The following is a 13,963-nucleotide window of genomic DNA, read 5'->3' on the forward strand; positions in this document are numbered from 1 at the left end:
AGACATCACACACCCCTGCCGCAAACCTACATTCACTGAGAACCAATCACTTTCCTCTCTTCCTACACGTACACATGCCTTACATCCTCGATAAAAACTTTTCACTGCTTCTAACAACTTTCCTCCCACACCATATATTCTTAATACCTTCCACAGAGCATCTCTATCAACTCTTATCATATGCCTTCTCCAGATCCATAAATGCTACATACAAATCCATTTGCTTTTCTAAGTATTTCTCAGATACATTCTTCAAAGCAAACACCTGATCCACACATCCTCTACCACTTGTGAAACCACACTGCTCTTCCCCAATCTGATGCTCTGTACATGCCTTCACCCTCTCAATCAATACCCTCCCATATAATTTACCAGGAATACTCAAGAAACTTATACCTCTGTAATTTGAGCACTCACTCTTATCCCCTTTGCCTTTGTACAATGGCACTCTGCATGCATTCCGCCAATCCTCAGGCACCTCACCATGAGTCATACATACATTAAATAACCTTACCAACCAGTCAATAAATATATATATATATATATATATATATATATATATATATATATATATATATATATATATATATATATATATATATAAAACACTTCACTTCCTCCAGTTTTTCTCCATTCAAACTTACCTCCCAATTGACTTGTCCATCAACCCTACTGAACTTATTTGCCTTGTTCCTATTCACATTTACTCTTAACTTTCTTCTTTCACACACTTTACCAAACTCAGTCTCCAACTTCTGCAGTTTCTTACCCGAATCAGCCACCAGCGCTGTATCATCAGCTAACAATAACTGACTGACTTCCCAAGCCCTCTCATTCACAACAGACTGCATACTTGCCCCTCTCTCCAAAACTCTTACATTTACCTCCCTGACAACCCTATCCATAAACAAATTGAACAACCATGGAGACATCACACACTCCTGCCGCAAACCATTCACTTTCCTCTCTTCCTACTCGTACACATGCCTTACATCCTCAATAAAAACTTTTCACTGCTTCTAACAACTTACCTCCCACACCATATACTCTTAATACCCTCTACACGGCATCTCTATCAACTCTGTCATGCCTTCTCCAGATCCATTAATGCTACATACAAGTACATTTGTTTTTCTTAGTATTTCTAGCATACATTCTTCAAAGCAAACACCTGATCCACACATCCTCTACCACTGCTGAAACCACACTGCTCTTCCCCAGTGTGATACTCTGTAACTCTGTAGATGCCTTGACCCTCACAATCAATACCCTCCCATATAATTTCCCAGGAATACTCAACAGACTTATACCTCTGTAATTTGAACACTCACCTTTATCCCCTTTGCCTTTGTACAGTGGCACTATGCATGCGTTTTGTCAGTCCTCAGGCACTTTACCGTGAACCATACATACCACACCCGTCCCTCTTTCCCATTTATTTCTTATTTGATCACACCACCTTACATCACATATTGTCCTCAAACATTTCAATTTCTAACACACCTACCCTTCTCTAAACATCGTCATCTATAGCCCATGCCTCACATCCATACTGTGGGACTACTGACCCCTCAAACATACCCATTTTTGCCCTTCTAAATCACAACCTCTCCACACATTCCATAGTGCTTTCAGAACGTTTGCCCCCTCACCATGCATGGCTCACTTCTGCTGTCATGGTTCCATTCACTGCTGCACCCATTCCCAGGTATCTGAAACTCTTCATTCCTTCCAAATTTCTCTATTCAAATTCACAGTACGACTAACCTTTCCCCTGCCAGGCTAAACTTAATCATGCTTTTATTCACATTTACTCTCAACTGCTTCCTTTCACGCACTCAGTTACCAACATTTGTACTTCCTCACTCAAATCTGCAGCCAGTGCTGTGTCATCAGCAGTTAACAAGTGACTCACTTCCCTGACTCCCTTACCCCCTTCCGACTAAATATTTGCCCTCTTTCCAAGACCCTCAAATTTACTTCCCTCACCATCCCATCCATAAACAAATTAAACTGCCATTTTGATATCACACAGTTGCAACAAACCAACCTTCACCTAGAACTGCTCACTTTCCTATCTTCCTACTCTCACACAGGCCTGACACTCTTGATAGAAAATTCTCGCTGCTTCTGGGAGCTTTCCTTCCACTCTGTGATATATTAACCCTATCGCATGTTACAATTCGTTTTGTTTCTGTAAATATTTCTCACACACATTTTTTCAAAACATGCCCCTGAGCCACATATCCTATGCCACTCCTGAAACCATGCTGTTCCTCCCGAATCTGATGCTCTGCACATGCCCTAATCCTCTTAAACACCATTGTCCCATGCAACTTAACAGATACACACAACAAGCTTATACCTCTGTAATTTGAGTACTTTACTATTGTTTCTAGGGATAGGGGAGAAAGAATGCTTCCCACGCATTCCTCGCGTGTTGTAGAAGGCAACTAAAGGGGATGGGAGTGGGGGGGCTGGAAACCCTCCCCTCGTTGTATTTTAACTTTCTAAATGGGGAAACAGAAGAAGGAGTCACGCGGGGAGTGCTCATCCTCCCTGAAGGCTCAGATTGGGGTGTTTAAATTGTGGATGTAACCAAGATGAGAAAAATGGAGAGATAGATAGTATTTTTGAGGAAAGGAACCTGGATGTTTTGGCTCTGAGTGAAACGAAGCTCAAGGATAAAGGGGAAGAGTGGTTTGGGAATGTCTTGGGAGTAAAGTCAGGGGTTAGTGAGAGGACAAGAGCAAGGGAAGGAGTAGCACTACTCCTGAAACAGGAGTGGTGGGAGTATGTGATAGAGTGTAAGAAAGTAAACTCTAGATTGATATGGGTAAAACTGAGAGTTGATGGAGAGAGATGGGTGATTATTGGTGCATATGCACCTGGGCATGAGAAGAAAGATCATGAGAGGCAAGTGTTTTGGGAGCAGCTGAATGAGTGTGTTAGTGGTTTTGATGCACGAGACCGGGTTATAGTGATGGGTGATTTGAATGCAAAGGTGAGTAATGTGGCAGTTGAGGGAATAATTGGTATACATGGGGTGTTCAGTGTTGTAAATGGAAATGGTGAAGAGCTTGTAGGTTTATGTGCTGAAAAAGGACTGGTGATTCGGAATACCTTGTTAAAAAAGAGAGATATAAATAAGTATATGTACGTAAGTAGGAGAGACGGACAGAGAGCGTTATTGGATTACATGTTAATTGATAGGCGCGCGAAAGAGAGACTTTTGGATGTAAATGTGCTGAGAGGTGCAACTGGAGGGATGTCTGATCATTATCTTGTGGAGGCGAAGGTGAAGATTTGTAGAGGTTTTCAGAAAAGAAGAGAGGATGTTGGGGTGAAGAGAATGGTGAGAGTAAGTGAGCTTGGGAAGGAGAATTGTGTGAGGAAGTACCAGGAGAGACTGAGTACAGAATGGTAAAAGGTGAGAACAAAGGAGGTAAGGGGAGTGGGTGAAGAATGGGATGTATTTAGGGAAGTAGTGATGAATTGCGCAAAAGATGGTTGTGGCATGAGAAGCGTGGGAGGTGGCCAGATAAGAAAGAGTAGTGAGTGGTGGGATGAAGAAGTAAGATTATTAGTGAAAGAGAAGAGAGAGGCATTTGAACGATTTTTGCAGGGGAATAATGCAAATGAGTGGGAGATGTACAAAAGAAAGAGGCAGGAGGTCAAGAGAAAGGTGCAAGAGGTGAAAAAGAGGGCAAATAAGAGTTGGGGTGAGAGAGTATCATTAAATTTTAGGGAGAATAAAAAGATGTTTTGGAAGGAGGCAAATAAAGTGTGTAAGACAAGGGAATCAATGGGAACTTCAGTGAAGGGGGCTAATGAGGAGGTGATAACAAGTATTGGTGATGTGAGAAGGAGATGGAGTGAGTATTTTGAAGGTTTGTTGAATGTGTTTGATGATAGAGTGGCAGATATAGGGTGTCTTGGTCGAGGTGGTGTGCAAAGTGAGAGGGTTAGGGAAAATGATTTGGTAAACAGAGAAGAGGTAGTAAAAGCTTTGCGGAAGATGAAAGCCGGCAAGGCAGCAGGTTTGGATGGTATTGCAGTGGAATTCATTAAAAAAGGGGGTGACTGTATTGTTGACTGGTTGGTAAGGTTATTCAATGAATGTTTGACTCATGGTGAGGTGCCTGAGGAATGGCGGAATGCTTGCATAGTGCCGTTGTACAAAGGCAAAGGGGATAAAAGTGAGTGCTCAAATTACAGAGGTATAAGTTTGTTGAGTATTCCTGGTAAATTATATGGGAGGGTATTGATTGAGAGGGTGAAGGCATGTACAGAGCATCAGATTGGGGAAGAGCAGTGTGGTTTCAGAAGTGGTAGAGGATGTGTGGATCAGGTGTTTGCTTTGAAGAATGTATGTGAGAAATACTTAGAAAAGCAAATGGATTTGTATGTAGCATTTATGGATCTGGAGAAAGCATATGATAGAGTTGATAGAGATGCTCTGTGGAAGGTACTAAGAATATATGGTGTGGGAGGCAAGTTGTTAGAAGCAGTGAAAAGTTTTTATCAAGGATGTAAGGCATGTATACCTGTAGGAAGAGAGGAAAGTGATTGGTTCTCAGTGAATGTAGGTTTGTGGCAGGGGTCTGTGATGTCTCCATGGTTGTTTAATATGTTTATGGATGGGGTTGTTAGGGAGGTGAATGCAAGAGTTTTGGAAAGAGGGGCAAGTATGAAGTCTGTTGTGGATGAGAGAGCTTGGGAAGTGAGTCAGTTGTTGTTCGCTGATGATACAGCGCCGGTGGCTGATTCATGTGAGAAACTGCAGAAGCTGGTGACTGAGTTTAGTAAAGTGTGTGAAAGAAGAAAGTTAAGAGTAAATGTGAATAAGATCAAGGTTATTAGGTACAGTAGGGTTGAGGGTCAAGTCAATTGGGAGGTAAGTTTGAATGGAGAAAAACTAGAGGAAGTAAAGTGTTTTAGATATCTGGGAGTGGATCTGGCAGCGGATGGAACCATGGAAGTGGAAGTGAATCATAGGGTGGGGGAGGGGGCGAAAATCCTGGGAGCCTTGAAGAATGTGTGGAAGTCGAGAACATTATCTCTGAAAGCAAAAATGGGTATGTTTGAAGGACTAGTGGTTCCAACAATGTTGTACGGTTGCAAGGCGTGGGCTATGGACAGAGTTGTGCAGAGGAGGGTGGATGTGCTGGAAATGAGATGTTTGAAGACAATATGTGGTGTGAGGTGGTTTGATCGAGTAAGTAATGTAAGGGTAAGAGAGATGTGTGGAAATAAAAAGAGCGTGGTTGAGAGAGCAGAAGAGGGTGTTTTGAAATGGTTTGGGCACATGGAGAGAATGAGTGAGGAAAGATTGACCAAAAGGATATATGTGTTGGAGGTGGAGGGAACGAGATGTGGGAGACCAAATTGGAGGTGGAAAGATGGAGTGAAAAAAATTTTGAGTGATCGGAGCCTGAACATGCAGGAGGGTGAAAGGCGGGCAAGGAATAGAGTGAATTGGATCGATGTGGTATACTGGGGTCGATGTGCTGTCAATGGATTGAATCAGGGCATGTGAAGCATCTGGGGTAAACCATGGAAAGTTGTGTGGGGCCTGGATGTGGAAAGGGAGCTGTGGTTTCTGGCATTATTACATGACAGCTAGAGACTGAGTGTGAACGAATGGGGCCTTTGTTGTCTTTTCCTAGCGCTACCTCACACACATGAGGGGGAAGGGGGATGTTATTCTATGTGTGGCGAGGTGGCGATGGGAATAAATAAAGGCAGATAGTATGAATTATGTACATGTGTATATATGTATATGTCTGTGTGTATATATATATATATATATATATATATATATATATATATATATATATATATATATATATATATATATATATAATATATATATATGTGTACATTGAGATGTATGGGTATGTATATTTGCGTGTGTGGACGTGTATGTATATACATGTGTATGTGGGTGGGTTGGGCCATTCTTTCGTCTGTTTCCTTGCGCTACCTCGCAAACGTGGGAGACAGCGACTAAGCAAAATAAATAGATAAATAAGTTTGTTGAGTATTCCTGGTAAATTATATGGGAGGGTACTGATTGAGAGGGTGAAGGCATGTACAGAGCATCAGATTGGGGAAGAGCAGTGTGATTTCAGAAGTGGTAGAGGATGTGTGGATCAGGTGTTTGCTTTGAAGAATGTATGTGAGAAATACTTAGAAAAGCAAATGGATTTGTATGTAGCATTTATGGATCTGGAGAAGGCATATGATAGAGTTGATAGAAATGCTGTGTGGAAGGTATTAAGAATATATGGTGTGGGAGGCAAGTTGTTAGAAGCAGTGAAAAGTCTTTATCCAGGATGTAAGGCATGTGTACGTGTAGGAAGAGAGGAAAGTGATTGGTTCTTAGTGAATGTAGGTTTGCAGCAGGGGTGTGCGATGTCTCCATGGCTGTTTGATATGTTTATGGATGGAGTTGTTAGGGAGGTAAATGCAAGAGTTTTGGAAAGAGGGTCAAGTATGAAGTCTGTTGGGGATGAGAAAGCTTGGGAAGTGAGTCAGTTGTTGTTCGCTGATGATACAGCGCTGGTGGCTGATTCATGTGAGAAACTGCAGAAGCTGGTGACTGAGTTTGGTAAAGTGTGTGAAAGAAGAAAGTTGAGAGTAAATGTGAATAAGAGAAAGGTTATTAGGTGCAGTAGGGTTTAGGGTCAAGTCAGTTGGGAGGTAAGTTTGAATGGAGAAAAACTTGAGCAAGTGAAGTGTTTTAGATATCTGGGAGTAGATTTGGCAGCGGATGGAACCATTGAAGCAGAAGTGAATCATAGGGTGGGGGAGGGGGCGAAAATTCTGCGAGCCTTGAAGAATGTGTGGAAGTCGAGAACATTATTTCGGAGAGCAAAAATGGGTATGTTTGAAGGAATAGTGGTTCCAACAATGTTGTATGGTTGCGAGGCGTGGGCTATGGATAGAGTTGTGCGCAGGAGGGTGGATGTGCTGGAAATGAGATGTTTGAGGACAATATGTGGTGTGAGGTGGTTTGATCGAGTAAGTAATGTAAGGGTAAGAGAGATGTGTGGTAATAAAAAGTGTGGTTGAGAGAGCAGAAGAGGGTGTTTTGAAATGGTTTGGTCACATGGAGAGAATGAGTGAGGAAAGATTGACCAAGAGGATATATGTGTCAGAGGTGGAGGGAACGAGGAGAAGTGGGAGACCAAATTGGAGGTAGAAAGATGGAGTGAAAATATTTTGAGTGATCGGGGCCTGAAGATGCAGGAGGGTGAAAGGCGTGCAAGGAATAGAGTGAATGGTATAAAGGGGTTGACGTGCTGTCAATGGATTGAACCAGGGCATGTGAAGCGTCTGGGGTACACCATGGAAAGTTGTGTGGGGCCTGGATGTGGAAAGGGAGCTGTGGTTTCTGTGCATTATTACAGGACAGCTAGAGACTGAGTGTGAACGAATGGGGCCATTGTTGTCTTTTCCTAGCGCTACCTCGCACACATGAGGGGGGAGGGGGTTGTTATTCCCTGTGTGGCAAGGTGGCGATGGGAATAAATAAAGGCAGACAGTATGAATTATGTACATGTATATATATGTATAAGTCTGTGTGTATATATATATGTATACTTTGAGATGTATAGGTATGTATATTTGCGTGTGTGGACGTGTATGTATATACATGTGTATGTGGGTGGTTTGGGCCATTCTTTCGTCTGTTTCCTTGCGCTACCTCGCTAACACTGGAGACAGCGACAAAGCCAAATGAATAAAATAAATAAATAAATACTATTGTTCCTCTGGTCTTTATATAGTAGCACTATACATATATTCTCCCAATCTACATACACTTAATCCTGATCCATACGTAGATGGAGAATCCTGACTAACTGGTGAAAAAAGTCACCCTCATTTTTAAGAAATTCGACTGCACTGCTATTTACTTCTGCATCCTTGCTTCATATCTTATACAACGCTTTTAGCACCTCTTCTCCCCTTCACTAAACTACTTTCCAGGACTCACTTACATCTCACAGGTCCTTGCATCTGCCACCCTGTCATCAAACGCATTTATCAGTCTTTCAGAATACTCACTCCATCTCTTCCTCACCTCATGAACACCTGTTAGCTCTTCCCCACTTGCCCCTTTCAGTGATGTTCCCATTTGTTCGTTTGCTTTTCTCACCCTATTGACTTCCTTTCCAAACATCTTATTCTCCTGAAGTTTACATTTCCCAATCTTTTGTGTTCCTTTCCCATAAATATTGCCTATACACCTCTCGTTTCCCTTTCACTAGCATCTTTAGTTCTTCATCCCTCCACTCACAACCCTATTTAATCTGCACACCACCTTCTGGATGCCACACACTTCTCTTGCACTTGCACTTTACCAAAGTACTTTCCATGACTCTCACATCTCCCCACATCTGACATCCTGTCATCAAACACATTCAACAGTCTTTCAAAATACTCACTCCATCCCCTCCTTACCTCATCAACACCTGTTAGCACTTCCCCACTTGCCCCTTCACTGATGTTCCTATTTGTTCTTGTCTTTTTCTCACACTATTAACCTCATTTCCAAACACCTTAGTCTCCTGAAATTTACCGATAATCACTTGTCCTGACTCTTTTACCCCCTTTTTGACCCTGCACCTTTGTCTTAACCTCTTGCTGCTTTTTCTTGTACATCTCCCAATCTTTTGTGCTCCTCTCTTTTAAATATTCCCCATACACCTCTCTTTTCCCTTTCATTAGCAACTTTACTTCATCATTTCACCACGCTCTACTATATTTAATCTGCACACCACCTGCATGCTACATACTTCTCTTGCACGTTCCAGCTGTGCTTCTCTAAATATATCCCATTCTTAACCCTTGTTTTGTTTACCCTCACATTTTGCCATTCTACACATTTCTTTGGTATCTCTGCATACTTACAGAATATGCTTTCCAATTTGAAATGATAGCAGAAAAAGGCAGCCGATATAAGTATGGCTAGAGTACTGACACAGTCGGTCATAGTACTCCATCGGATTTTATGGGTAACTAACATGCTGGTATTTTTTCAAAATGTTGATTATATAGTATTTGCTTGTGACCAAAGGCACCACTGTGTACTGATATAGCATACCTTCCTTTTTGAATGAGTGGGAAGAGGCAACCCAGATATGTGCGGCTAGAGCTCTGACACCTTAAACTGTACAAATACAGCCACTGTCTGTAAAAGGTTAATGCTGGTTTAGTCATCATTGTGTAAATGTGTTTTGTTTGTTAGGGAAGGGGAGATTTGTGAGTATAAGTTGCTGATGTGAGAATTAGGGATAAGCATCTCTGTATTGGGTTTAGTAGTTGGTTATGAAGTGGTTTGGGTGAGAGGCATCCAGTGTTGTTGTATGGAATTTATTCAAAGAATCAAAATAGATTTATTTTTATATACACTATACGTGATTTTTTTTAATTCTTGTTTGCCAATTCTTATATTAGTTAGGTAATACCAGGAACAGATGAAGAAATTGCCTCATTCACTCACAGCTACTCTCCAGCTATCATGTGTAATGAACTGAAACCAGAATGTGCTATCCTGAACTGGGCGCCACAGACCTTTCCATGGTTTCCTCTGACCTTTTTGTGTGTCCTGGCTCTGTCCATTGACAGTTTTTCACACCCTAAATACAATTTTTTTTGCGTTAGCTCTATCCTGTGCCCACCTGTGTGACCAAATGTAAAAATATTCCTTACTTCCTACCCCCAGGGGTTCCTTCTGTGGGCTTCCTAATATTTTCAGGAAGCCAGCCATATCCATGGAGCAGGACCACAGGTCATAAAGTGTGATGATGATTTGTGTGCTCCTTTTTGAGTGCAGGGTAGTTGAGGAGTAAGTATTCACTGTTTTCTGTGTGAACGCTTTATGATGGGCCTTGTGACATGTAAAAATGGTTTGTAATGCTGAAGTGATGATTGGTGGCCAAAACATAGATGGGAAAATGTAGTTTGTACATGAGTAGAGAGTATAGTTGCAGATGAGTGAATGTCTGGTGGGATGACATTTAAAACTGGGTTCGGAGAGTGGTGGTTTCATTCTTTTTTGGTCTTTTCGGTGCATGTATGTTTTATCATTGTTATGTTTGATGGGGCAGAGGGGATCTGTGAGTATGAATAGGTTGTTGGAGTGTCTGTTATTTGTGTTAATCCTTGTTGGCCATGGAGTAGCTAGAATGAGAAGGGTCTAGTGCTGTTGCAAAGATTAAATGCTGAACTTATTAAAGCTGGATTGTATTAAAAATATTTTTGTTTCATAGTGCAGATGTTGAATGTTTTGATTGCTAGGTGCTTGTTGTAAGTTTTGTGTTGTTGGTAACTTTATATTTGCTTTTGACATGCCCAGGCATGAATCTATAATAGAGGAAACTAGGGATTTTTTATCTTGTCCAAGTTTGGTACCAATAAGTGTGTTTTAGTTTGTTTTGTGGCCATTTAAGTTGATGTCTGTGGTTTAGGGAGTGAATGTTGTGTTTCATACGTGATGCATAAAAGTTTATACATCCCCATGGCTGTTTAATCTGTTTGTAGATGGGATGCTGAGGTAGGTGAATTCAAGAGCCTTGTAGAGATGAGCAGCTATGCTGTCTGTTGGGGATGGAGGTGCCTGGGAAGTGAATCGGTTGTTTGCTGATGACATTGTACTGGTGTTAGTTTTAAGTGAGACTCTGCAAAAGTAGTGTCTGAGTTTGAGATAGTATATGGTTAGAGAAAGTTGAGAGTAGATGTGAATATAAACAAATTTATTAGGTTTAATTGTGAAAATAGGTAGATTATTTGCAGTGTGAGTTTGAAAATAGATTATTTAGAGTGAGTTTGAATGGAGAGAACCTGGAGAAAGTGGAGTATTTTAGATACCTGGTAGCTGAGGTAAGGGAGCATTGGTCTGGTTTGGAGCATTGAAGGATGTGTGGAAAGAATGGTCACTGTCTTAAAGGGGAAAGAAGGGTACATTTAATGGTATAGTAGTCCTGTCACTGTTGTATGAATGTGAGGCATGGGCCTCAGATAAGAATGTAAAGAATAGGGAATTTTGAAAAAGAAGTGTTTGAGGACAGTGTGGTGTGAGGAGGGTTGATTGAATAAGAAATGAGAGGGTAAGAGAGAGATATGGAAGCAGGATAAGGTGAATGAGGAAAGGATGACGAAGAGGGTTTACTTGTCAGAATTGAAGGGAACAAGGAAAAGGGAGAAACCAAGGAGGGGGTGGAAGAATGGAGTGAAAGATGCTTTGAACGCTTAAGGCATAAACATACAGGAGAGTGTGATGTGTTTAAGGCATAGTGAAAAATTGGAGCAATTTAGTGTGCATTATATGTGTTGTTAGTAGATTCAACAAGAGCATATGAAGCAGTCAGGGGAAACCACAGGAAAGATTGGTAGGGTCTTGGAAGTGAGTGAATAAGGCTATTTCTTCATCTTTTCCTGCACTACCTCAGTAACATGGAATTGGCAAACTTGTATAAAAGAAGGTAAGAAAATATGAATTTTCCATATGAATATGTGTTATTTATGTATTTGCTTATTAATCCATTTACATTTGCATACATACTTATTTGCAAGTTTATTTCGATGTAATTAAATTTTTACGTTTAACTTTGCAGGCACGCAAAGGACAGAAACCGTGGGACAAAAATCAAAGACCGTGGTTACTGTGAATTGTGTACCACCACCTACACAAGTCTACGTCTTCACTTACAGTCAGATACACACACGGCTTTTGTCAGGAACAACAAAAACTACCTGTACCTTGATGAACTCATCAGTGGACACAGACAAAGTAGTCAGGTTAGTTATTTTGCCTTTTTACTGCCATTCTTTACTATTTTTTTTTTTTTGTTCTTATTCATAATAGTCTTTTCCTTCCTTTGCATCTGTTGTTTTCCATTCCACCACCTGCCTACATCTCAGCACACAAAATAAATGAAATCCCATTTATAAGTGGCTCGCTGAATGAATCGGATGCATTATTTGTGGCCTTCACTGAAACACATGCCTGCTTGCCCTATACTAAAGACCATATGAATTATGAGGTCTGGATCTCAACTGCAACCTATACTGATGCAGCAGGAATTAAAGATCGTCTGAAGGATTTTGGACTGTACATAATAAATACGTGCATAACAAATTAACTGCTGAATACTTATTAAAGTCATAAAGGGTCATTCATGTTGGACCCTGGCTGTTGGGTTGAATCATAGATCTACCAAGTTGTTGAAAACAACAGCCTGCAGGCTCACATATCCTCCACAATCTGGTTGGTTTGGTACACTTTGTAAGTATTTGTCCAGGACACTTAAACTTCATTGTGCATCCTTTAGTGTTTCTGATGATACCAGTTAAGGTGTTTCTTTTTGTGCATGTTGAACCTTTGGATTTCATATGTAATATTTTACAGTCATCCATGCCTGTCATGCAAATAAGATTTTATTTCCAAAAGTGTTCTAGGAACCATACTTTCTAGGAGTTTCCAGGTATAGATGATGACAATATGTAGTGTGAGGTGGTTTGATCGAGTAAGTAATGAAAGGGCGAGAGAGATGTGTGATAATAAAAAGAGTGTGGTTGAGAGAGCAGAAGAGGTTGTTTTGAAATGGTTTGGTCACATGGAGAGAATGAGTGAGGAAAGATTGACGAAGAGGATATATGTGTTAGAGGTGGAGGGAACGAGAAGTGTGAGACCAAATTGGAGGTGGAAAGATGGAGTGAAAAAGATTTTGAGTGATCGGGGCCTGAACATGCAGGAGGATGAAAGGCGTGAAGGAATAGAGTGAATTGGAACATTGTGGTATACCAGGGTCGATGTGCTGTCAATGGATTGAACCAGTGCATGTGAAGCGTCTGGGGTAAACCATGGGGCCTGGATGTGGAAAGGGATCTGTGGTTTCGTTGCATTATACATGACAGCTTGAGACTGAGTGTGAACAAATGTGGCCTTTGTGTTCTTTTCCTAGTGGGGTAGGGGGCTGTCTTTTCATGTGTGGCAGAGTGGCGACGGGAATGAGTAAGGGCAGACAGTATGAATTATGTACATGTGTATATATTTATATGTCTGTGTGTGTATATATATATATATATGTATACATTGAGATGTATAGGTATGTATATGTGCGTGTGTGGACGTGTATGTATATACATGTTTATGTGGGTGGGTTGGGCCATTCTTTGTCTGTTTCCTTGTGCTACCCCACTAACGCGGGAGACAGCGACAAAGTATAATAGATAATTGATAGATAGATAATGATGATGATATTCCCCTCCCATGTGCATTCTAAGGAATATAGCCTCAGAAATTTTGGCTGTTCTCAGTAATTTATTTCCTTTACCATACTGATATGAGCTGTGAAAGATCTCTGAACACACTCTGATTCTCCAGTTTTGCCTGCTTTGAAGAATAATGTTGGAACACAGCTGTATTAGATTGTTGAAAGAATTAGCATCCTAAGCAATATCATCATTTGTTTCCTTGTCTGAAGGTATGCAGAATCCAGCCTACCATTCTTCTGCAAAAGGCCTTTTTTTTTTCTGCTGAAGTTTAGGTTGTTAAACATCGGTATCCTGAGGTCTTTCACATTGTTCATGAACAATGGTTTATGATAGTATAGGTCCCTGTGGTATTTTATATTGTTTTTGAGTTATTCATTTTCCCAAGCATCTGTGTCTGTCTGTTGTTCTGTATTTGTTTTTCATTTTCTCCTGTGTTTGTGTCTGTTTTTTATTCTGTATTTTTTTATTTTATTTATATTTATTTTGCTTTGTCGCTGTCTCCCGCGTTAGCGAGGTAGCGCAAGGAAACAGACGAAAGAATGGCCCAACCCACCCACATACACATGTATATACATACACGTCCACACACGCAAATATGCATACCTATACAACTCAACGTATACATATATATATACACACACAGACATATACATATATACACATGTACATAATTCAT

The 13,963-nt window shown here is 40.8% G+C and overlaps 1 protein-coding gene across 1 annotated transcript in view; it reads left to right on the plus strand.

Annotated features, from left to right (window-relative positions):
• Nucleotides 1-11,635: 11,635 nt before the first annotated feature.
• The window catches only part of LOC139755998 (uncharacterized), a 149,035-nt gene continuing 146,707 nt past the window's right edge, over nt 11,636-13,963 (plus strand). The window contains 1 exon segment of the mRNA XM_071674922.1: nt 11,636-11,808. Coding sequence (XP_071531023.1) covers nt 11,774-11,808 — 35 coding nt within the window. The 5' untranslated portion in view covers nt 11,636-11,773.

The sequence above is a fragment of the Panulirus ornatus genome, chromosome 20 (assembly GCF_036320965.1).
Source record: "Panulirus ornatus isolate Po-2019 chromosome 20, ASM3632096v1, whole genome shotgun sequence".
NCBI lineage: Eukaryota > Metazoa > Arthropoda > Malacostraca > Decapoda > Palinuridae > Panulirus > Panulirus ornatus.